The following is a 26,230-nucleotide window of genomic DNA, read 5'->3' as shown; positions in this document are numbered from 1 at the left end:
TATTGATTTCTGCCTATGACAAAACCTGGAACCAACTCATTAGGTCAGTCACAACTAACATATTGTAAGTACAGAAGGTATTAATGGATCATCTATTAAATTTGACTGAATCTGGTATCAACCCATTAAAAACAACATGTTTATAACAAATGCAAACTTAAAAAGTACCCCTGACAGTAGTTCCCACTGCAGGCAAGGAACTTTGTACTGGTAAAGCTTCTCCAGGGCTTCACTGTTGATGCTATTTTCACAGGAGAGTGCTCTAGGAAGCACTTCAGCCATAAACACAACCACTCCCCTTCCTAGATTTCTGGTGAAGCTTTGGTATGACCCACTCTGTGTTGATTTCTCCTCTCATCAAGCCTAAGAATGCTATACTGGGTACTCACCATGAAGGTGCCTTTTTGTTCTGTTGCTTGGCTAGGCTGTGAACTGATGAGACAAGATGGCCATTGCTAGAAAGCTGTTCGAATTGATGATATCAGACTTTTCCTGCCTGTTCTAGCAGTAGTAGGGTGAAATCCATTTTTTGTGGGTTCCTCCTCTGTTGTCACGTGCCTTCAGGTTGTTTCCAACTTAGGACGACTCTAAGGCCGACCTATAATAGGGTTTTCTTGGCAAGTTTTTTCGGAAAGGGTTTGTGGTCTCTTCCAATTCTACAATTCTATGATTTTAAGAATCCAATGTGGCCTTCTCTATTCATCTACATAACTGACTAGAAGAAAGACTTTCACATCCCTAGGTCATTTCTATAGAGGGTCTTTTCCTCCACTGCTGACAAATGGAGCTACCCACCTCATTTTCTGTTTTAACTTCAAGAATATTTGTGCCCTTCCAAGAAGACCTACTAGTTAAGAACAGCATTAAGAAGGACATCACCCTGCATCTGGCATAACTCCATGCCCATCTTTAAAAAGGAGAAAACTTTCTAATAATATCAACATTATTTCTGTCCATTTACTATGAGAAAAATCTATTTCTGGAAGTCAACTAACTATAGAGGCTACAGGCCCAAGCTGTAAGCCAGACATCTCAGGTTCAAGTCACCCTAGCCATGAGAAGGTCAACTGGTGGCCATAGGTAAGCCACTCTCAGAAGCTCAACTGTTATCTTCTCCCACATGGAAGAAAACTAACTTTCCTTTATGGACAAGTCCCACTTCCTCAAAAGAAAACAATGGCAAACCTCCTTTGAACAAATCTGGCCAAGACAGGTTCACTAAGGCTCATCATAAGTTGAAAATAACTTGAAGACATACAACACAAATTGACATGAAAAATGCCTTTGAAAAATGTCCAAAATGCTGTAGACCCTTGAACAGAGCTGATTACAGACTAGGTGGCATTCAAAGCTCTATACGAGTTGGTCAGTATTTTCCTATATGGGCTGCCCACAGATGAAGACCGCTGTTGGTCCCATTACCTTTAGAGACACCTTTAATAAGGATGTAAGAAAGGCCTTCTTGGGGGCCATGAACAGGCAAAGACTTTTTTGCAGTACAGTTTTAAATGGTAGAGGTTATTTAACTGTTCTTGGTGCTGTGGTTTTTTAATTATACGCACTGTGTTTTCGTCTATGTTGTGAAATATCTTGACTCCCTTGCTGGGAGAAAGGCAGGTTATAAGATAAATACATTTTATTCATGCAAGCTGTTAGCAATGTTGCTGAGGAAGGGGTTTGTTACCAGTTGGGTGCTGCGTTTTCTTTAATAATGTGATCTAATTTTAGTTTTTTGGCTGTGTGTGTTGTTTTGTGATTTACTACAGTGGGCCCTTGGTACCTGCTGGGTTTTGGTACCATGACCCCCCCATGGATAACAAAATCTGTGGATGTTCAAGTCCCATTAAATACGACTGCATAGCAAACTAGTGTCCTTTATATAAAATGGCAAAGCCTAGGCTTGCTTTTTGGAATGAATGAATGAGTGTGTGTGTGTGTGTGTGTGTGTGTGTGTGTATCCATGGATAGTTGAATATGTGGATAAAGAATCCATGCATATGGAATGCTGACTGTATATACCCATGTATAAGTTTAGAAATGTAAGTTTAAAAAATGACCCCAAAAACCTGAGCTGACTTATCCATGGGTGAATGCAAGTCCTATTCTTTAACTCTTATTTAAAAAGGAACCATCCCCTGGTGAAAGGAAAGAGTATAATTTGCCCTGAAAGCACTGACCCCCCCCCCCACCTTGCTCTCTCATCCATCCATCCTTTAGTGTGAGCACAAACAGTTATGCCTGCTGAAATTTTCTAACTTCTTTAGCATTGTTTTCCTTTGCTTCATCCTTTAGATCCTTCATTACATGCTCCTAAATTTTACTCTCACTTTATCCATGGACCATATCAAAATTCAATATTTTTGTCACCCAAACTTGCCCTCAACTTATACAAGAGGTTGACTTATATTCGAGTATATATGGCAAGTTCATTTTTTATTCAATACAGCTGCCTAGAGTGCCATTTTTGAGGGGAGAAGGCAGGAATGGCACAATAAAAAAATAAATGGTATGTTTTATGAAATTGATCAGGTCAGATATCTCTGTATCTTATGGAAATAGCCCACCAAGTCATCATGCAGAATTCTGTTCTGCTGCGTGCCTTCAAGTAATTTCACTATCATGGTGACCCACATGCATTTTCCTAGCAATATTTGTTCAGAGGAGGAGTGGGGATTTGAATGCTCTTCTCCTGGAGGCCTAGTCCTACACTCCGACCATTATATCATGCTGCCTCTTATAAGGCTTTCCTTAAAAAATTATTCAGTAAAGGTTTGCCTCTACTGCCTTCCTCTGAGGCAGAGATTATGGCTTGCTCAAGGTCCCCTAGTGGGTTTCCAGGGCCAACCAGGGATCTGAACCACAGTCTCCCAGAATTCTAGTCCAACACTCAAGCCACTACACTATGCTAGTTGTTACACAAACTTGTCCTGCTGCCAAAAGCCAGGCTTGGATCCCAAGGGGTTGTACTGGTTCTGGGCATTGGTCTGCAGTTTTTGCACAGCAACAGACATCTTTGCAATATGCCACATGGCAATCTGCTTTTCAACTTGACTGGGGCTTTCAAATGCAACTAATAATACAGCACAGGGATATGCTGTTTCAATTAAACTACAACAACAACAACAACACAATCCCTCTTACCCTGACCAAAGTAGGCCCTCGGATCTCATGTCCAAGGCACAAGTTTAATTCAATACAATTTTGTGTTATCCACACCTCACCTCTTTCCCCAAAGAAATGTTTGTAATATACTAAAGCATAAAGAAAGAGCTTAAGCTTGGAAGCAGGGGCGGGAGGGGTATGGAAAAGAAACTGAGCCAACACAGTTTTGCCACGTTTTCAACCTCTGACTTCCTAACACTCCAGTACAGATGGCAGATCAATAAACAATTAGAAGTGATCAATAAATAATAAAACATAACCCACTGCTTACCTTTGATGTACCAGGGCCCCTAACTGGTTACCTACTGTGGCAGAGAAGAGAGAAAAAAGAAAAATCAAAGCATTAGCACGGATAAACTAACTTCATCTCTATAGAAAAGAGTTCTTACCATTTTCATCGAGGGGGTGAAAAAAAAAAGAAGAGAAGCAGAGCAAAAACAGCAATTTGGGTTCAGTGGCTGAAATGAATGTGTTACTTGGGACAAAACAGGAGGGGATTTCTTGATCAACAACAGCCTAGAAGCAAAGTGTCCAGCTGAACACTGGATAGGAAATTGATCCACCTTACTCTCATGCTGAGAAGCATGGGAGAGAAATCCTGCCTGGCCCCCCAAATCCCTACAGTTGTATCGCCTGCCCCACCAGCAACCTCCCCAAATTAAAACCCCTATTAAAAAAAGATCAAGCAGATTGGTACACATTAAAGAAGAAGCAGCCAAGACACGGAGATTTAGTCTAATCATAAGCAGAGAGAGACAGAGAGAGAGAGAGAGAGATTGAGAGAGAGAAGGGAGGGGAGCTTGTAACATACTTCTCTGGGTCTCTCTTATCTGTGCTCCATGGAGCCAACTTACACGAAGACCTGTTAAAGGAATAGGGCTGTTAAAGAACCTTGTGTCACCAAGTTGTATGTGTTATCACATTTCTAATGAATACCACCAGCTGAGCTAAGCAAGGCTGTCAGGTGCTGTCCTGTCCACCACCCATCAGAATACTTCTATTAGCAGTCTCTTCCCCACTGACAGCATTATTATCTCCAACATAAAGGGATTAGAGATATTAGAGACAGAAAGGGGAGAGAGAGAGAGAGATGGAGAGAAAGAGAGAGATGGAGAGAGAGAGAGACAGACAGACAGACATGAACAGAAAACTGCAAAGCTACAGGAAAACACCACATCACACGTTCTAACGTGGACTGTCCTCATACTGCAACAGGTACCATCAACTCACTAGAGCAGATACATGAAGCTGGCTGAGATATCACAGCAAATTATGGATTACTGTGCAAGGCACAGCTAGCCTTGCACTCACAAGTTCTGTCCCTCCATCATAAAGTCATGATTAGAAGTTCTTACTTTAGTTTTTTGTTAACCAGAGCTTGTTGGTTTCTGCAAACTGAAGAAATTATACATAATCTTAACTATGGTTTGTTCAAAACAAGCCAAAGCTAATAATTTGATTGGGTTTAGACTGAACAGCACATCACAATTGTGACTTGTCTTGAACAAACCATAGTTAAGAGTAAATATACTTTGTTGGGTTCAGAGGAAATGACAAACTCAGTTAGTTAAGACCAAAAGTGAATGCTGAATTATTTATGGCCATTCTAGGGAAGGAGATGTTTCTTCATAGTTGACCGAAACTGGCCAAATGAAACAACACTGTTCCTAAGATAGAAATAACCATTAAGTTTGAACTAGCAAGCCAGAATCCTATAATCAGCTAGCAAAACCAGAATCAGCAAAAACTGTTTGAAATGAGTTCACAAACTACGATTTACCATAATGTCTGAACTGACAAACCACAGCCAGGTAATGTTAGTGCAGTGAAATTGGTTCACAACCCATGTAATTCGTATTTTATCCAAAAGAGAGATGGGCATATGATGCTGGAGGACTAGAAAAATGAGAACAGACATTTATGTGTTTCCTGTTGCATTACACTGCTGTATTTACATCAGTTTTAGTTATGAACTATGGTTAGCACAAACCACAGCTCAATATCCAGCTTGCTTGAATTAATTCATAGGCCAACTAATTTCAAATGCCTTCTTTAAAAAGCATGCACAAGAATTCAAAATGCTGCCACAGTTGTACAAGTAACAAATTTCATGAAAGAAATTCTAAATAAAAAGCAACAATTTTCTCCCCACTCTTTTAAACTCCAGTTCCATGAAAAAGGATCTTGTAGTACCTTTGAGACTATGGAGCAGGGGTCGGCAACCCCCAGCCCACAGGCCTGACGCAGCCCGCGGAGGCAGCAGGACCGGCCCCAGCCCGATCCTGTCACCACCGCCACCGCCTCCTCCGCCCCAGGCCACGCGGCCCCCCTCCTCCTCCACCACGTTGGGGAGGAAGAGGAGGGCCGCGCGGCCTGGGGCAGAGGAGGCAAAGGGGAAGCCCCGCGCCTCCCTCCCTGCCTCCCACATTTCTAATTAATCTTCTACCCCGACCCCCCTCCCAATCCTAAAAAGAACAAACTAAAAACAATAGCAATATAAGATAAACAATATGAAATACTAAAAGAAAAAGAAAAAATAGCTAAAATTAGAGGTGAGACATCTATCTTTCTTGGGGTAGACAGGGGCTATCAATATCAGTGGAGGAGAGGCTAATCTGGAAAGGCCTGCCGGAAAAAATCCGTCTTAACAGCATTTTTAAAGGCTGTTAGACTGGTAATGTGACGGATCTCCTGTGGCAGATCGTTCCATAACCTAGGAGCGGCAGATGAAAAGGCCCTCTGGCTTACCACAGCCAATCTGGTCTTCTTAGGCTGCAGTAAATTCTTCCCAGGGGACCTAAGTAGTGCAGGGTGGATTATGTGGAGGAAGGTGCTCCCGCAAGTAGTCTGGACCCAGACCATGTAGGGCTTTAAAGGTTATAACCAACACCTTGTATCATGCCCAGAAACTAATTGGCAGCCAATGGAGAGATTTTAGGACAGGTGTTATATGGTCGGATCTAGATGCACCTGCGACCAACTTGGCTTCCCCCAATGCAATTCACCCTCTTTGGCTGGAAAAGGAATACTCCAGAGGCTCTGGGGAGGTCAAGGATAGCAAAAACAGCCTTGCGGAGTGGCACTTTGTCCCCACAACTGGTACAAAGAAATATGTCCATCCAGGAGCTGCAGTAATATGCAAAAATTGTATACAACATAAGTGCAATGACTAGGGCTGTGAAACCAAACATGCTTAAGACAGCATAAAACAAATATTGTCAGCAACAAAGCAAGCAAGCATGGACTGTGTGAAACTTGTCATCATGTTTGCTACCATTACAGCTCATGAGAGAAACAGCTCTTCCTCACACAAAATAGTTAATGTGAGCCAAGGTCCAATGCCTCTGTACTTTCATAGTGTCTAGTGGATAGACTTAGTCAAAGAGGCCATGGCTCTGAATTTGCAAGAACGGAAATGAGCTGTTGATAACTTGGTGGTCTTTCATTCACAGGGTTCTCATTAATCAAAGTTGACTTAATGGCAGTTAACAACAAAAGTAACTAAAATATTGTGATGACTCCCTAACAGGGGAGAGAGAGAGAGAGAGAGAGCAGAGAAATTCTCATTCCAAAGATGTTCTCCAACTCAAATCTAATAGCTGTTGTGATCTAATAACAATAGGACTGAAGGATGTACAGGGGACATCTCCCCCCCCATATGGCATGGCACACTAATTCCTTGGTTTCCAAAGGACATATCCATATGGATTCCTCCTCTCCTATATATTTTAGTGTTGGACTCTAACTCCCTTCATTTCCAGCCTACATATCTGGAAGACACTAGTTTTGGGGAGACTGCCACAATGTTAGTGAACATGGTTTGCACATCAAAAAGGCTGTGCAGACATAGCACAAAGGCCCTTTTACACAAACACACAGTCTACCTCTACCGAAGTACCTAATGTAACTCACTTTGTTCATGCGACTGCAGCCCTAGCTGAACATTACACAGAAATGGGCCATTCAGATCTAACAACCAGTTGAAGACCATTTCAATTACACTGTATTGCTGAGGGGCAGAGATGGCAAGTACCATGGAAATCGACCAAGCTGCAATGAAATACGTTTTCCTAAACCACTCTCTCAAGACACCCGCATATTCTTTTTGACCTGAAATGAAAAACGGCCACCTCAGGAGTCGGGGGGGGGGGGGGAGAGACACATCAAATTGAGGCACATGAAAAAAATTGTGAGCAAAGAAAATAAATGCATCAAGTTGTTGATTAAGCACACACTGCAAACATATAAACATAAATGAAGAGGATCCATCCATTTCTATTCTCCATTAATAGTGTCATAGCAATACATGCTCCCAAATTATTGATTAAATTATCTTTTTTTAAATTACTCTGCATCTCACAAAAAGGGATTGCTGCTGTGTTATTGACTCCTAGGTTCACCTTTGAGTGCTTCTACTCCTGGTTGAAAAAGCTGTTATTGGCTATTGACCAAACTAGGAGACCCGTGGGATAGATCAGGATTCTGGTTGGCATATCCAAGCTGCCAAAAACAAACTTCCCTTAATACAGACTTATATAGCTCTGAAAAACAAGAAAGTGGAACTAAACACAGGAGGTAAAAAGCTTGTTGAGTGTCAATCTAGAATCATTGCGTTCAAAGAGACCCCAAGGGCCAAAGTGAACTGCCTCCTTGATCACTTTGCCTAAAAATAGTAAAAGGGAGCCCGACCTATAATTATTTCTCACAAAGGGAGGGTATTTTCAAAAGCTGTTTGACCACCGCTTGTTTTAAATTCGCTGGAAATTTTCCCTCCTTAAAGGATGCATTAATTATAGATTGTAACAATATTTTTACCACATCACCTCCCTGGGCAGTCAACCATGACGGGCAGGGATTGAGAGGACACATTGTCTTCCTTACACTTCCAAGAAGCTTGTCCACTTCAACAGGACTCACAAACTCAAAATGATCTACTGTAGTTTAACACAGTCCATGGAGCAATACTTCTATTGATGCAGCCTAGGATCACACTGGCTTTTTTAGCTGCCACATCACACTGCTCACTCATGTTCAGCTTGCGATCCACTAGGACTCCCAGATCCCTTTCGCATGCACTGCTGTCAAACAAGGGTTCACCCATCCAAACCTGTGTATTTGATTTTTATTGCCCAGCTGTAGTATCCTACATTTCTCCCTGTTCAAATTCATTTTGTTAGTTCTGCCCCAGCTTTCTAATCTGTTAAGATCATTTTGAATTCTGATTCTGTCCTCTGGGATATTAGCTACCCCTCCTAATTTAGAGCCATCTGCTAATTTGAGAAACATGCCCTCTATTTCTTCAACCAAGTCTTTGACAACGAATAGGACAGGGTCCAGAACATAGCCCTGTGGCACCCCCACTGGTTACTTCTCTCCAGGATGAAGAGGAGCCATTGCTGAGCACCTTTTGGATTTGATCGGTCAATCAAGTACAAATCTAGCCCACATTTTACTAGCTTTTTTGCAAGAATATCATGGGGGACCTTGTCAAACACCTTACTGAAATCAAGATATGAAGATGGGGACAACATTTGCCCTCCTTCAGTCTCCTGGGACGTCTCCTGTTTGCAAGTAATTCTCAAACATTATTGCCAGTGATTCTGAGATTACTTCTGCCAGTTCTTTTGATACCCTGCTTAAATGCAGTTCATCTGGCATTGGAGATGTGCATTCATTTAGAACAGGGGTAGGCAACCTTTTTGAGTCGGGGGCCGGGTTGCTGTCCCTCAGACAACTGGGAGACCGAACTCAAAATGGCACCCGGAGCAGCATGGAAGCTGCGCCGGGGGCGGCAATCGGTGGCAGGACCGGGCTGGGGCCAGTCCCAAGGCCTCGCCAGGCCGGATCCGGCCCGCGGGCCGTAGGTTGCCAACCCCTGATTTACAACAACCAGATATTCATGCAATACCTCTTTAACTATTCTGTGCTGCATTTCCCCTACTGCACCATCTGCTCTATTCTCCCCTGGTTGAGCACAGTTCTCCTTTTGGGAGAACACTAAAGCTAATAGATGTTCAGTTGTTCTGCCTTTTCTCTGTACCTTTAGCAATTTACCATCTTCCCCACACAGAAGCTCTACCAATACATTGTTCTTCCTTTTGTTATGGCCATAACCCCAAAAGCCCCTTTTATATTGCTTTTAACTTCTCTAGCAAGACTGAGCTTATTCTGCCCTTTAGCTTTTCTGATTCTCTCTCCACACAAGCTATTTGTTTAAATTCTCATTTGGTGATCCCCCCTTTCCCCCCCTTCATGTACATGACCCTTTTGAGTCTTAGCTCAGCTGAAAGTTCTTTAGACATCCATCCTGGTTTCTTCAAGCTCTCTGACTTTTCCTCCTCACTGGAACTGTTTGATATTGTCCCTTCAATATTTCACTTTTAAGAAACTTTCATCCATTATGGACTCCCTTCTCTTTTAGTATTTCTAACCGTAGGATCACCCCCAATATTGCCCTAAATTTATTAAAATCACTTTTCTTGCTGATGCATGCATGCCTGACTATACTTGGCTTCCCGTTTCTGCTCTATAACAAACTTCAGGAGGACTTTGTCACTCCCACCTCAGGATTCTGCCACTTCCAACTCCATTAATCCAATCCAAGTTAAAAAAGCAGGTGTGTTCCTGAGAATTAGTTTGTTTAATGGAAAATTTGATGCCAGGGGACAAAATATCACAAAAAGAATATGCTTATTAGAACCTGTCCCAATTCAGAAACTCTTACTTCCAGGTCAAATGTGTAAAAATAAGGTGGTAAAATAGATAGTACCACATTATACTACAAAGGGCATTGATAGGGAATCCTACTTTTGAATGTTAATCATGGGGGGGGGGGCAATCTCCGCAAGGAGCAAATGAGCACCTCAGGGAGCAGGGCAGGGGGAGGAGAACCTCTCATCCTTGTTAGTTTCCTACTAGGACAGTCTCTCTCTCCCTCTCTCTTTAAAAAGGAGGAAGCATTCAAAGGTGATCCCTACCCACCACCACTTGCAGTCCAACACAAAATGGAGGACTTCGAGATACAACCGCGTCATTCATACACTTGAATAAAGACAGGCCTCAAGGGAGCAGGATTAAAAAAGGCTGCATGTAGCCACCCCAGTCAACAAGCACCCACCACTATCAGCCCTCTCTTTTTCTGCATAACCTAAAATCCACCCCACGTGCACAAAAACAAACAACCAGGCAAGTGGTAAGAAGGCAGATATCTTCCCAGGTATCCTTTGCAGGGAAAATATTGTTGTTGCATTTTTTTAAAAGGACAATGGAGCTCAAGGGTGCTGTAAACAATCTGAAGCTCCATTCTCTGTCAAGCAAACCCATTTTGCTCTGGGAAGAGAGTGCCTAATGGGAGGGTGGGCAGAACGCAGCCATTTATACTCCAGGCGGAAAACTTTCCCATCAGCCTCTGAAATAGCAGAGGAGGGGCGGCTGAACTAACAGGCCACAGTGTACATGCTTCTTCCCTCCTTTTACATCTATCCGGCACAATTTAAGTTTAACGGCAGTCATTTTACTGCAAAATAAGAAAAAATACTGCATAAAATCAGCCCCATTTCCTGGTAAATGGCCTCTGCTATTCAAATCACTTACCTGTCCTGACTCTGTGTTTCCTTTAAATGAGCTGTTCTCTGGAGAACATGGTTTTAAATATGGTTCTAATTTGTTTTACATACCGACCTTTCTAATGTTTTTATCCCTTATTCCACTAAATTCAAGGTGGTTAACAAACATCACTTAAAACAAATTAAGTATAACACTATTGAAATCATTACAGTAAATCAGTAGAGTCCAAAACGGTGTTTTTTAAAAGCTTTCACACCCTTCCTCAAAGGAGCAAGAATACAAAACAATCACAATTTATACTTATTTATTACAGTAATTTACAATATACTCAGCTGTAAGTCGACCTCATGTATAAATTGGGGGCAGATTTTGGGGCCAAAATTATGGATTTTGATATGATCCGTGGATAAGCGGAGGGTAAAACTTAGAGCCATATAACAAAGGATGCAAAGGATGAAACAAAGGAAAATGATGTCAAAGAACCTAACAAAATTCCAGCAGGCATGTAACTGTGTTTATCCTAAGACTTGGATGGATGGAAGAGCAGAATGGGGTCAGTGCTTCCAGGACAGATTATAATCTTGCCTTTCAACAGAGGATGGTTCCTTTTTTAAAATAAAGAGTTAAAGTACAGTACTAACACTGACTTGTGGATAAGTTGACTCTGGTTTTGGGGGTCAATTCTTTGGCTAAAATGTCTAGATTTATATAATGGTATATACAGTACTTTTAGACCTGGAAGCTCATGCTGTGCAAGAGGTTGCTAGAAGCTTCCCAAAAGATCATGATGGGAAGGGGCATTTTTGAGCTGTAGATACAATGATTTAATGCAGGGGTGCCCTGAGACATAAAAAGTATTTAAAGGGTAGGAATTTTTATTTTGAGGAAGGTTTTGCTAACCAAGTATGAACTGCCAAGTGGAGATAAGAAAGAAATACTTCTCCCTTATAACAACAATTAAAACAGAAACAAAGCAAACTCACAAGGAGACTGGCAGATTCTCAGTTACTTTAGAGAAGCAACATGGCATTGCAGTGTTTTGTTGTTTTGTTTTTTGAGAAAGTCAATTACTACAGGTTTTCCGCTGCTTGTTTCAGGAAGGCAAGCACATTTTGCAGCAAATAATTGAAAGTGGGAGAGGAGAAGAGAAAAATTCAGGTCTGTGTTTCAAGTTCCATTTCATGCCCATTGCCCAGGGCAGTTCAGCCAATTCTTTTCAGCCGCAAGACACAGATTAAGTCTACTTTAAAGGAAGTAGGAGGGTGGGTATTAGACAGCTTCTCCAATGTGACAAAAAGATCTCCCCTCTCCCCCCCTTCCAAGAAAGCTTCAAGAACTTGTTACGATCAGCACACTGCCATAAACGTCTGAGATCCATAATCCTCTATCAATCAGCTGTCCATTTACCGAAATGGATAGGTACAACGTTAAAGTCATCTGCAATGCTGAAGCTCATTGCTGCTCGCAGCTGTTTGAAAGTAGGGTTTAGAATATGCACAAGTAATAAGAGAGAAAAGAGGTGGAGAAAGCATCAAAAGCATTAACAACATAGAGATATTTCTTCTTTGCTATTTCCCCCCAAACTAGATTTCTCGCATTCACCCAGAAGCAAGAAATATGTACTGAGACAGCTCTGGACAGTTTGTGACAGCTGGTGATCCCTAATTTTAAGTTGGGAATCAGCAACTGGAGGCCTGAGAGGTCCCCAGTGTCTACAGAAGATACAGGTTTGACTCAGAAAAGAGCACTATTGAACAAAAGCTCTTCATTTGCACAGGGTGCAGAGAAGCCTTCATACAATCATAGAGTTGGAAGAGACCACAAGGGCCATCCAGTCCAGCTCCCTGCCATGCAGGAACTCTCAATCAAAGCATCCCCAACAAATGGCTGTCCAAAGAAAGGGGCTCCACCACAGTCCAACAGATTAGGGCTTCTTTGAGGATGAATATCTGTCCAACATGAGATACACAAAGTTAACTACTGGTGACAGTAACAGACTTTCACAATGATGACAATTTTTTTAGCAAATTGCTACTAGATTTCTGCTTGGATAGTTAGCATTTTATTGTCAGAACTCTGCTAACAACCACATTTCAGAAACAAATTGTCATTTGACATATGAAACTTGCTGTTGTTATGTGTCATCAAGCTGACTTTCACTTAAAGCAGTGGTTCCCAACTTGTGGGTCGGGACCCCTTTGGGGGTCGAACGATTCTTTCACAGGGGTCGCCCAAGACCATCGGAAAACACATATTTGCATGTAGCAATGAAAATAATTGTATGGTTGGGGGTCGCCACAACATGAGGAACTATATTAAAGGGTCGCAGCATTAGAAAGGTTGGGAACCACTGACTTAAAGCCTTGCTCAATTCCTGAAGGCTCAGGGCTGTGGTTTCCTTGGCTGAATCTATCAACTTGTAATGCTTCTACTGCATTCAACAAACAGGTTGGCTAATGAAGTCCAAAAGCAAGAGAAACCCCTGCAGTAGCTGGGCAACATTGATTGAAAAGTGGACAAATGGAAGACAGATCATAGGGAGAACCAAGCAAGAAGACATCAGTAAAGGAGAAGAATACAACGACAAGGTGTGGCTGAACTTTTGTGAATTCATTGGTTATAATTCATGCACTGTTCTGCTAAACGTATTACAGTTGGTCCTTGGTATCCACTGGAATTTGGTTACAGAATGCTCAGATCCCATCAAATACAATGGCATAGTAAAATGGTGTTCCTAATCCAAAATGGCAAAATCAAGGTTTGCTTTCTGGATATTTTTTTTTATTGGTAATATTTTCAAGCCACGGATAAAGAATCCATGGATACGGAGGGCGACTTTATACTTCATAATGTACTGATTTGCTGACAACACAAGACTAGTTTGCTGACATCACTACATTGTCTAGGGGACCTCAGGACTGTAGAAGACCAAAAAGAGCGGGCTTGTGCATTGCTAAACATCATAATAAAAGAAATATCTGGCAGAGAGCCACTCTCAGAGACAAGATTAGCTTGTGTTGATTTAAGATGAGGTGACACTTGGTTTTGAAAAAGAGAATCTGCTTAGTCAGCAGATTCCAGGGTGGCCTGCCTATTCCACCAGTAAAAGCCTACCAAGGACTGACATGTAGATGCCTGGATTCACTTCCACTTCCCAGAAGGGCCACTCATTCCCTTTACTCAAGGCATCAAGAAGGTACAGTAATTAGCCCTGTTGTGACTGTAATCTTAATGGTCAAACAGTTATCTAATAGAAACTCTTGTGGGAAAAACTGATTGTGGTGAAGTTCTTTGGGCAGATATGGGATCAAGCCATTATTATTATTATTATTATTATTATTATTGCAATAACTATTATTTCTTGGGGGGGAGGGGCTTTAATTGAATCTCTTCCCTTTTGTGATTTGGCAGGGAAGAGTCAAGTGAATGCATTTCACTCATGATATCTCCCCAGCTGAGATGTGGAGCTGCTGCCCTTCTATCTCAGAAGAACCTTGAATGGATGGATCATCAAGGAGCAAAAATGACTTGGGGTGAAGTGTAGGGTACATTTCTTCTTTCCAAATCACAAGCCAATGCTCCTTCCTTTGTAACTAGACCTGTTGATTTGGCTTAGGAGTGTGCAACTATTACTGCGCTGTGAGCCACTTTTCAGGTGGGTCAAATACTTGACAGTAGAATTTGGAAGGCAGGTTGTATTTGTTTTGTTTTAGGCTTTTGCTTACTTAATTACATAAGTAACAACATAAAAATTAGCTGAAGGTAATTAAAAGGAATTGATCATTAATAATTAAATGAATCAGAACTCAGCTACTTATGTGTAACAAAATCCAACTCATACATATTACATTTATATAACAATGGCCCTTAATTGACATTAATGATATTGACTATGATATTGATTATTGATATGGAACTAAAACAGCCCTGAATTTGCAAGACCTAGTAGGGAAGTTGATCTGGGAGATCTTTCATGGTCAAAGTGGAACTAAAAGGAACTAAAGTGACTATTCTATTTACAGAGCATTATTCCATTCATAGTGCATACAATTCATTCTATTTGTTTTTTAATTAAAACTTCAACTTAGATAACAAGTATGATTTAAATGTTTTAAAACTAATTTTTTTCAATTTTCTTTTTAAAAAAATTAAAATATTCACAATCCTTTTCAAAGTTGAACTTTTATTATTGAACTCCATAATTTAATAAGAGAAACCCAAAACATTGGCCAATCTGCATTTGGACAGATATTCCCATCAAAATGCCCCTTCAAAACCTAATGATATGCCAATGTCATGGCAGACATGCATTCCACACTCCAGTCAGCCATAACCAGTAACTCAACATCGCAGTTAAATATTCTTCTAAGCCGTGAGAACAAAAGCAGAGAGGGGCTAAAGGGGAGGAGAGGAAGATGATGACCCTGCTCACCATCTTGGAAGATGGGAGGAACAAAATTGTAAATCAATCAATCCAGGGTCACCAGTTGTTACAAGCACTGCTAGCTATAAATATAGAACGGAAATAACACTGATTTTATTTCAAAAATATTACCACTTTCAAATGGGATTGCATGACGCTGCCTCCTAATATACTTCAGGAAGACTTTTCTTGCCAGTTGCAAGCAGAATATTGAACACAGAATGTAATATGCAAAATATACAGTTGTCCCTGTTTGTGCAGACTTTGAATCTGCATCCCTGACTTACTCGCGAGGGGCAAACAGAGGGACTTAAAATGGGGCATGTGCTCATGACATATGCCCATTGGTGTGCGCCACTATTCAAGCCAATAAGGCTTGAATACCAGCAGATTTCCATTTTCAAAATGGAGGGGTGACTGTAATCTCAGGAAGGTAATGATCACATACTGTATTAACTTGACTGTAAGTCAACTTTCATGTATTAGTTGAGGGTAGGTTTTGGGGCCAAAATTATGGATTTTGATATGACCCATATATAAGTTGAGGGTAAAATTTAGGGGCATGTGACAAAGGATCTAAAGGATGAAGCAAGGAAAACAATGCCAAACAACTTAGAAAATTCCAGCAGGCACAACCGTTTGCGCTCATACTAAAAGCTGGATGGATGAGAGATTAGAGGGGTGGCCAATGCTTCCAGGGCAGATTATGCTCTTGCTTTTCACCAGGGCATGGTTCCTTTTTTAGTAAGAGTTAAAGTACAGTACTTACATTGACCCATGGATATTTTTACTCAGGTTTTTTAGGTCAATTTTTGATTAAAATGTTTAGATTTATACATGAGTTTATACAGTAATCATTTGAAAATTAATCTTAGAGAAACCCAATTGATTGCAGTGGATCTAAAATTAGCCTTGAGCAACTCATGATCCAATAGATCTCTTTTAACTAACAGAGAAAATAGGCCAGATAAGTTCCTCATGAGAAAGTTCAGAAAAAGAGCATTACTGCAATGTAATAAGCATGTGACAGCACTAAGAACTACTAGTCTACCTGCAGTTAGCTACTCAGAATCAAGAATACAATGCACCACACAGTTTCTGAGTATCTTTAAAGAAGCTCCCCCCCAACCTTAGGTAGCTGGGTATATTTAGCTTGGGGAAAAGAAGGTTAAGAGGTGACATGACAATCATGTTTAAATCTTTGAAGGTTGTCATAGTGAGGATGAAGCAAGCTTGTTTTCTGCTGCTCCAGAGATCAGAATCAGGAGCAACAGATCAAAGTACAGGAAAAGAGTGCATCCAAAATATTAGGAAGAACTTCCTGACAGTAAGAGCTATTCGATAGTGGAATATGCTGCCTTAGGTGTGGTGGAGTCTCCTTCTTTGGGGATTTTTAAACAGAAGTTGAATAGCCATCTGTCAGGATTATTTTGACTGTGTATTCTTGCACAGCAGGGGTTTGGCCCTTGTGGTGTCTTCCAACTTTATGATTCTATTAACCTGGTGCCTCCAGATGCAGTGACACTACAAATTCCATCACTCCAGATACCATGGTTGGGGAACATTAATTTCCCTATTTAACAGGAACAAAAGGGGAACTGTACCTAGAATAAAGACGTTTAGAAGTATTTCACCCTATCATTCTCAGAAGAACTCTCACCTTAAGATACCCAATCCCTCGACAACTCACCAATTCGGGGCCTCGAAAAGGGACAAGGAATTGCCTGCTGAGATCTAAATATCGTAATACATGATCTCCGTAAGTCCTCCTGATCACATATAGGCATTCTGTCAACTTGTTCCTGGTTATAGCCCCTCACACCAGATTGGATGCCACACAAGGGGTTTCCCTAACCCCCCAAAAGGAACTGTCTAGGAAGGGCTGGTTACTTGTGAATGGACTGAAAAGAATCTCTAGGCACATGGTCTTTGCATTTGAGCCATAATGAATCAACATGTTTGTAAAAGAAGGTGTTAAACTGAAGACAAACTTGAAATCAAAACAGTTTAACCTAAATACATTTAAGGTTCCCTATTACCTCCTGGCTTAATGTAAATTAAAAAAGCAGATAAAACAGCACCTTCAATTCAAAAGCCTAGCTGGATCCAGGATTACTGAGCCCACCCCACCCAATGGGACCCAGAGCATAGTCTTTGAGCATTCCTGCTTGTCTCCTCATGCCAGGACCTAAACAAGCAAGGGACTTTGTGCTACTGGTTACCCAAACCAGGATTCTCTGACTTGTTCTTCTCCTAGTAAGACAGAGTCACAAGCTAGTAGTGAACCCTGATTAATAACTCTGGTTTTTTAAAGAGAAGAATAAGACAAAGATGCCCAGTTTGGTTGTCACATCAAATCTGTTACAGGAACTGAGCAACCCACCAAGGAGTCCAGGCCCCTCCTGGACCCAGCATCTTTTTAAAAAATGAGAAGGGGGGGGGGGGTGGATAGCTATGCTATCAACCACATTTTAACTATGCAGTCTAATATAGTTCATATCTCCATTAAAACGTTCCATTTAATTCTCCATTAAAATTATGTGTGCCTCCCTGCATCATTTCAAGGCCCAAAGCAGCATTTCCAGAAAGCCAGAAATAGCTTTCTTATCACTCACAATTTTGAAAAGTTGGCTAGCAAAACTCATGGGGGTGGAAAATGAGGTAGGAGTAACCCTAGACTATCTGCCACTTTGATAGAGAGTCCACTAAAATTAGCCAGTCCCACTGGCAGGAACAGCCAAGCAGCAGTGATGAACAGTGCAGTTCAGAACATTTGCTCATTTACCATAACCCAGAAATTTAGAAAATATAACAACAGAGTGAAGTTACTCCCAGAGTGAGGCAGTGTGCAAAGAGAAACAATAAAAGCAAAGAGTTCAGGGTACCTTACCACTTTGCAGAAGCCAGGTGCTCCGGGCCAACAAGTTTTTAAGACCCTCAGCCACCCCACACTTTCCCACAAGTAATAGTAAGCTCTAACTGAAGTGGAAATTTCAACTAATCCATAATTCATTCATCAGGTTTCGTAAGAATCTCCAAAACCTCCTTTCCACTCCTAGCAGGGAGTACAGTTTTATCAGTACAGTTCAAGAGCCTCCATGTATTTATCTAGGAACAGATAATATTTATGCAGGGATGCCCAAGCATCATCACCCTAGGTGAGAAAATTCTTCTAACCAATTCTCAAAAATGCCAGTGCATACGGTACTTTTTCAATCAGTTCTCTGGTAGACAGCAGGCATTTCTCCACCTTTACTTCCAAAACAACAACAATGTTAGAAAAAAGGGGAGTAGAGCACTTACTTCCGTCATCCAGGGGTCGTTTTACTCCGTAACTGTAGACTGAGGGGTCCACAAGCGGTGCAGAATTATTCAAGTGGGGGATCTCTCCAATTTTAGCAGCCATTTGCTAAAGAAAAAAAGAAGCGGAAAAACATTAGAATAACTTCTACTGTCAATATGGAAAGGAAGAGTTTCCCCCTCGTATACTAAAAACAGACGTAGGCAAACTGGCATCGTAAAGCTCCTATAATTCCCAGCATCCATCATTTAACTAAGGTACTCCAGTGGGAAAGAGTCTGTCTGTCTATCTATCTATTTCCCAGTTTAGGACTTAAGGTGGCTTACAACAGTTAAAACATAACTAAAAGTTTACAGCATACTAATGTTAAAAATGCAATCACACTACCAAAGAATTAAAACCAATTAAAAACAGAAACCATTAAAAAGACAGTAAAAGAAAACCCAACAAATGTGACAGCCCCATTCCTCCTTCGAATGCCTGCCAAAACTCTCCAGCTGCTTCCATATGAAGGCGCCAGTCTAGACTTTCTGAGAATGAGTTGCAGAGCCTGGGAGGAGCAACTGAGGCCTTCTCCCATGTGTTAAATGGCCATCTGTTGGAGGTGCTTTGATTGTGTATTCCTGCATGGCAGAATGAGGTTGGACTTTATGGCCCTTGAGGTCTCTTCCAACTCTTTGATTCTATGTTCCCACCAGAGGTTCCTGTGTGAGTGCTGGGATGGAGAGGACTCCCCAGAAGATCTCAACACAGGTTCATATGAAGAGAATACGGTCCTTCAAATAACCTGGACCTGAGCTGTGTAGGACTTTATAAGTCATCATCTGTATCTGGAATTGTGACAAAATGGTCCAACAGCCAGTGGGAGCTGTTGCAACAAGAGAGTTGTGTGCTCCTTGTAGCTAGCACCAGTTAACAATCTAACGGAAGCGCTTTCAACTAGCTGGCATTTCCAAACACTCTTCAAAGGAAGCACCACACTGCAAGTGTTACAATAATCCAAATGATAACATGGGTCACTATAGGCAGAGCTGGCTCCTCTACAAATGGGCATACCTGGAGCACAAGCCTCAATATCACAGGCAAAGAAAGATATAGTACAAACACATCTCAGTATCTCAAAGAAAGATATAGTACAGACAAATATTCAAGTGGAGAATGGCAACGGATGCATGAGCAAGAAAACGGGTGCCGAACTCTACCTAAATCTTGGCCTTGTATATTGCACAGTACTGTCTTGGGTGCTGTGCAAACAGAACGTCAGAGTATTAAATAAATAAATAAGTGACCCACTAGTGTATGTTATTTTAATAACAACATTTTAAAACCAGTATCTTCATCCATGTGGATACTGGCATAATATTCAAATAAATCTCAGACAACAGTTAAGGAAATAAGACTATATATTGACCATTGCTTATACATGAGTATATGCAGTATATACTCATGTTAAGTCCATTACTGACTGCAGACACTGTTACAGAATTACAGTACAAGTTCCTTAGATTTAGATAGGAAAGAAGAAATAGAATTTGGTGCTATGAGTATAATTGATGGCTCCGAACTCCAAATTTTCAGACAATCTTCAGTTTCATGTAAATGTTAAACAGCATGGTGGATAAAACAGAAAGCTGATGGATCATATGGACCAAAGGCGAAGGCGTCACACAAGAATCCCACAGCACCACCACGTCATGTTAGTTCTCCAAGAAGGACTGAAGACACCGAAACCACTGCCTCAAAATCCCACCACAGAGTGCCCAAGAAGGATACCATGGTCAATGGTAATAAAGGTTGACAGAACCAACAGTTACACACACACCTTGCACACACATCCAATTACTTGTACATGTTATCTATCATGATGACCAAAGTAGTCTCAATCCCAACCCAGGCTTGAAACCAGACTGAATTGAATCTAAATTATGCATCTCATCCCAGGAGCCTACCAAACATGCACTACAGGACCTTGCCCAGAAATGGGATACAGGTGACTGGCTGATACTAATCAAAAACAGTAGGATTCAGAAATGATTTTTTAAACAATGCTCTAACAACTGCTTCTTTTAGGCATGATAAAACATTTCCTAGTTGTATTCATGTCTCCTTTCACTCAATTAGCCAGCATCTCCCCAAACCACACACACTCTTCTTTTATACACCAGGAATGGCAAATCCAACCCACATGTGCTAGGATCTCACAGTTCCAAGTGAGAAAAGAGTAATTTTATTTGCAAAGTGTCATGCAAATTGTTAGCAGCAAGCTGTCAAATGGTCTATATTCTCCTCTTGTGAGCCAAGATATAATAAGTCTCTTGACCACTCAAAAAAGAGCTACTGAAAAATTCTCAGTGGATACAATGCTGGAAGAAAAACATTGAACAATTGAGTAAATATAATGCTGGGAGGAAAAACATTTCAGCAGTATACTTTCCTCTTGGCTTCTAGTCAGTGCTGAATTAAACCCACCCTGAGTTTTTCACCACTCTAGTCATTGCCCAACTAGTTTTATCGCCAACAGCTCCCTAGTAAGGCTGGGAGCTAGTTTGGTTCCACTTTATGGAAAGGGAAGTGCAGAAGCAACCATGATCTGGATACTTCCCCATTCCAGAAATCAATCAGGGCTTCAAGAGAACCACAGGGAACTTCCCAAGAACCATCCAGATCCATCAGCATACTGGGGCAGACCATTTTAATAAGTCCCCATCACATCCTTAAAGTGGTTCTGAGTCTCAAGGAGTCTAAACCCCATGAGAGGGCGAGTACAGAAACAAGACCAAATCCAGAGTTTGTCCTGTAATATGAGTGGGAACAGATATCAATTAGACAGGTGCATGGTTGTCATGGAAGAGAAGACAGGATCAGCAGGGATACTGATGTTCCTCAACACAACCAGCCACAGGGACTCCAAAATCACCAGTGAAGCCAGCTCAGAAAGAAAGAAAGAGGAGCAATAGTGTATACCTCTCTGCTGTGTCCTAAGAACTCACCTGCAAGTAAATATGCTCAATATACAAACTGTGGGGCAGGAAAACAGGTAAGAGGGTGGAATTATGATACACCACTGAGTATTTCCTCCACATCTCCATATCTTGCCTCCTGTTGAGCACATCCAACCAAGCCTCTGTAATACAAACCAGGTTAGCCCCCTTATCTAGGATCAAGCTTTGGATGGTTCTTGTTTTATATTTAAGTTCTGCAGCAGCATTTCCAACCCAAGGGGGCTGTTGCTAAGTCTAGCCAGACTGTTTGAAATAGGGGACAACATGAGGGCAACCAGCACTCTGTTGCACTCTCCTTTTGCACAATACATATTTGTTGCCTCAAGCACTACAGCCTAAGATGTCTTTATGGTTTAGCTAATATTCTAAAGCTCAGAATCTGGATGACACAGTTGATACCTCACTGATTCAGAGACAATACAACAGCACATTTCAGGTCTTCAGACTGCTTTGCATATATGATTTTATTGAGATAAGCATGTTAAAATTAACCCATCCCTACTGTTCTCTAATCTGCAGGTTTCCAGATCTACTGTTTGACTATATTTCTATCAACTTTATATCAAACACATATGGAGAGCACCAAGTTCAAAGATAATTTCCTCTCTGGGATGAAGCAGACCAGCCGCTCCAGCCCTGGTTGGCCCCCAATCAATGTGGGACAGCAGCGACTGGATGGCCCACTCTGAAAGTGGGCTGCCACAATGGTTCCAAATGGGCCACCAGCAGGAGCAGCTTTTCACTGCTCTTTTTTGTGCCAGCATTTCCCTGCTCACCACACCCTCAGCACAGCTTAAGGTTGCTTTGGGTGTGTGCATCATCTGCCAAACCCCAAACATGGCCCAAAGATGGTACGTTTTGCATGGAACGTAAGAGTTGTACCAATGATTGCTCATCAGGGATTGCTCTTTGCAACTCCAGATACAAAATCAATAAACATCTTAGAGAAACAGTAAGAGACAGTGACTGCCTCTGTTTATGGTTCATTGACTCCACAGGGAGGCCTGAAGGGGGACTGTCAAAGGAAAGAGAAGACCATACTCGAGGGCTCATTGGTTCTGACACTTAGCCAATGTTTCTGTAGCCATCACATAGTTCAGATAGCAGAACTTCTAAGCTGAAAAGTACTGTATCAAATAGTGGATGGACAAGGTAAGTTTGATAGGACTGTGGCCACGAAGATTTGCTTGTGGGCTGTAGGCCATCCGCTGATAGGGGAGAAACCACAAGAAAAAGGATTTTTGGTTTAATCCTTTTGGAGTTCTTGGGGGAGGGGGTACTTTTAGGAGAAAGAGACCTCCTCCCCAATACAACATATTGGTCCAACCTCCTCCTAGTTAATTGCTAAGGAGGTTGCTGCCCTTAGATGTTAAGAATACAATAATACAAAAAGTTGCCTTATGAAAGCATTGATCGATTTAGTTCAATATTACTAAATCTGATTGGCAACAGCCCTCAAGGATGTCTAGCAAGTTTAAGGTGAATTAGCATCCAAAAAGCAGATGAGACTAGGTGTGTTTAAGGATGGTAGGTTGATGGCAGCCTCCCAGCCTGGCCAATGATGAAGGATGCATGCCTAAAACATACCAGCTCTCCCGATTCCAGAAGGTGAACTAGTCTAGGCCTAGTTAGTACTCGGATGCAAAGGCACCAAGGAATCCCAGGATCATCAGGGACCTCCATCCAAATGGAGAAAAGGCACCTTAGTAGGTTCCTGTGATGACAGAAGTGACAGTATACTCTCCAACTGTCCTGATTTGTCAGAGGACTCTCAATTAATCCTCTATCGCAGTGGTGGTGAACCTATGGCACATGGGCCAGAGGTGGCACTCAGAGCCCTCTCTGCGGGCACATGCTCTGTCAACCCAGCACAGAGTTTGCCACTAGAAAGCCAGAGGAACATGGCATTTTGTGATAACTAAGTGGGTTTTGGGTTGCAGTTTGGGCACTCAGTCTGTAAAAGGTTCACCAGCACTGCTCTATCGTCTCATTTTCTAAGCTGCTTTCATAGTGTCCCAGTTTCTCTCTCTTCCTCCCACATTCCTCCTTTCTCCGCAGCTACTCCAATTGCTGTAAACTGAGTTCAAAGTGCAAACACAGTTTGCATTCCAGTGACTCAGCCAGAAAGAGAGGAAGGGGAGAATCTGGCCCTTCCTAGTGGATTCAGGAAAAAGCAAACCACATCGGCTTCTAGCATCTTTGGAGTCCTTGCCTCCTGGCCACACCTGTCTGGGCTTTCATCCATGAAATGTTCCAGGGGGCATGTGTCCCACTTTCCATTCTGGGACAGCAGCCACGCAACAGTGGCTGGTTAGCATCTAGCGGATGGAAAGCTCCTCCCTGCAAAACCCTGCTGTGTAACATTTCCCAGCCGTTCTCTGCTGACAGAAGCAGGGTGACCAGGCGTCCTCCTTCTGCAGGACGTGTCCTACATTTCAATCTTCTATCCAGGAAGGATTCCAAAATGTCCTCCATTTACAGCATGTCATGAAGCACAATGCGCAGCACATTTGATATTCCCCTTCAAGAAATTTGCCTTCTTGGCAGTCTGTCCTCATTGCAAATAGGAGCAACTGTATCGTCAATATACTACGAAGTATATTGAAGACATAGGCCTGGGACAGACAGGCAGGAAGCGCTGTCCTCGGCCCAATTCTAGGGTTCCAGAGCGTGCAGCAACCGCATGCTCCGGAACCCTAGAACATGTGGGCGCTGGTGTCATGGCTGCCATCGTGACGTAAGCCATGTGCAGCGTACAGCTATTGCCGTGCGCCGCTTAGGGCTCTGGTGTGCCAATGGCGCACTCGTGATGTGCGCCAGGTGCCTTAAAAAGAACCTGGTTCTTTTTACTGCGGAGGGACGCCGTGCGGTTTGGCTGCTGCTGCTGCTGCGGCATCCCTCCAGAAGAAAAAAGGACGCCTCCAGCCCAGCCTTTCGGGGCGGTATGTGCCGCGCCATACTTACCTTCAGAGCACCCAGGATTTGTTTCTTGGAGGGGAAGAGAACAGCGAAAGCGTTAGGAGACGGGCTGCTAGAGGACACAATGCAAAGGTTGAAAGTGGGTCCCCCCCCCTAATTTTTCAACACGGCAAACAAACGAAAGGAACGATTTAAATGCTGGGTTCGTTAAGAGTTTGCTGCCTGTAAAGTACAGTTTTAGGCACATGTCTTGCTCAGAGGTCTGAACATATGCTGCAAGCCAAGAAGGCATTAAATGACAGTAAAGTGCCTACTAATAATGATGCTGTAAATGAAGCAGACGAAGCGAAAGAGCGTTTATATGTCTTTGGCATTTCTGCATTCCTCCCTCCCCGCCTGGAGCCCCGTCGAAGGAGGCCAAGGCGGGCCAGGGCCTGGAGCCGAGGCCGCCCCCTCCTCCGCCCGTCCTTCCTTGGCGGGCCTCCTCCGCCATGGCGGCCCTGGGCCTCCTCCCGCTCCTCCTCCTCCTCCTCCCCGCTGCCTCCGCCGCCCGGGTCCCCAGCGCCGCCTCGCCTCCTGGGCCTCCCTCGCGGCCCACCCTCCGCCGGACACTCACTCCACTCAGCCTCTCCGTCCAGCGCCCGGGGGCTCAAGCCTTCGCTCGCTCGCCTTCGCTTCCCTCCGCCTGGGGACCCGTATCCGGAAAAGGAAATCCCTCCCTCACTTCCGCCGGAAAACGGAAGTTAGGCCGAAGGAGGGAGAGAGAGAGAGAGCTAGCTTAAGAGAAAGACGGGAGCGTTGCGTCGTGACGTCACGGGGCGGCCCCAGACTCTGCTTCCGGGGTAAAAGTCACGTGGCCCGAGGGCAGCTCCGCGTGGCTCCGTCGGGAAGCCAGGAAAGGGGCGGGGCTTGGAGAGGGGGCGGGGCCGACACAAGCCTCAGCCTCAAACCGGAGTTAAAGGATTGGAGGCAACGTTTCTGTGTAACTTCTTTTTACTAAGGCAGAAAGGGGGCGGGGCCTGGGAAGGGGCGTGGCCAAAACAGGCTGCCAAAGGCAAATTTATCATTGATGTTGTTGTTATTACTGTTGTTGTTGTTGTTTATTTGTATCCTACCATCCCCCTCCAACTGAACATTATTGCTAGGACTCACACTTCTCTGTCTGCATCCACACTGAGAAATAACCCAGTTTGGCACTGCTTTAACTTGTCTGGCTCAAAGCTATGGAATTCTGGGAGATGGAGTTAATTGTGGGCCCCAAATGGCAGAGGGGCATGTGCCATTCGTCCCCAGAGATGTCACCCACCTCAGTGGCACCGTTTGGGGACGAGAACCGTGCCAAAGAACAGCGATTCCAAAAGGTCCCAATTCTCTCCATCCTTCTTTTTATGGTTTCTTATATAATGCCATCATAACAGAATATGTTGAGGATGGATATCAGGACGTATGAGAATTGTATTGAGGGGATAATGCAAATAGGGACATTATATATGTATACGTATATAGGGAATGTATGAACACTTGCAAGAGTTGAGAAGAGATGAGATAATTTGCAGCGCTTTATAAATAAAGGTTAATAATAATAATAATAATAACAATAAGTAACACATAAAGGACATCAGAAACGGGAAGCGCAAAGAGAAAGGAGGAGGCAAAGAAAGGAGAAGACATCTTTGTGTAATGATACAGTGTGTGAGCTTTTTAATTTGTACAATTATGAAAAAAATTAATAAAGATATTATAAACAAAAAACAAATATAAATACCTAAATAAAAAAATAAAAAATAAATGGTCCCAATTCATAGTGTGGACTTTTCGAATCGATTGGCGTTGCGGAGCGGATCCAAATCGGGACTC

At 42.6% G+C, this 26,230-nt stretch overlaps 1 protein-coding gene across 4 annotated transcripts in view; it reads right to left on the bottom strand.

Moving 5' to 3' along the window:
* FUBP3 (far upstream element binding protein 3) overlaps positions 1-25,108 on the bottom strand; it is a 60,990-nt gene extending 35,882 nt beyond the window's left edge. The window contains exons 1-4 of one of the 4 annotated variants that reach the window (XM_089535224.1): positions 24,990-25,108; positions 18,455-18,560; positions 3,974-4,024; positions 3,434-3,467 (exon numbers count right to left, since the gene is read on the bottom strand). In XM_089535224.1, coding sequence (XP_089391350.1) covers positions 3,434-3,467; positions 3,974-4,024; positions 18,455-18,557 — 188 coding nt within the window. In that variant the 5' untranslated portion in view covers positions 18,558-18,560; positions 24,990-25,108. Of the gene's footprint in view, positions 1-389; positions 599-3,433; positions 3,468-3,973; positions 4,025-18,454; positions 18,561-24,989 lie in introns of those variants that run through there. The other 3 variants (XM_089535225.1, XM_089535227.1, XM_089535226.1) reach the window with 3 other exon arrangements.
* Between the last annotated feature and the right edge of the window lie 1,122 nt (positions 25,109-26,230).

The sequence above is a fragment of the Sceloporus occidentalis genome, unplaced genomic scaffold (genome assembly GCF_023333645.1).
Source record: "Sceloporus occidentalis isolate IW3139 unplaced genomic scaffold, rSceOcc1.0.p SCAF_8, whole genome shotgun sequence".
Classification (NCBI taxonomy): Eukaryota; Metazoa; Chordata; class Lepidosauria; order Squamata; family Phrynosomatidae; genus Sceloporus; species Sceloporus occidentalis.
The sequence above is the reverse complement of the archived record's forward strand: the minus strand, read 5'-3'. Positions and strand labels throughout refer to the sequence as shown.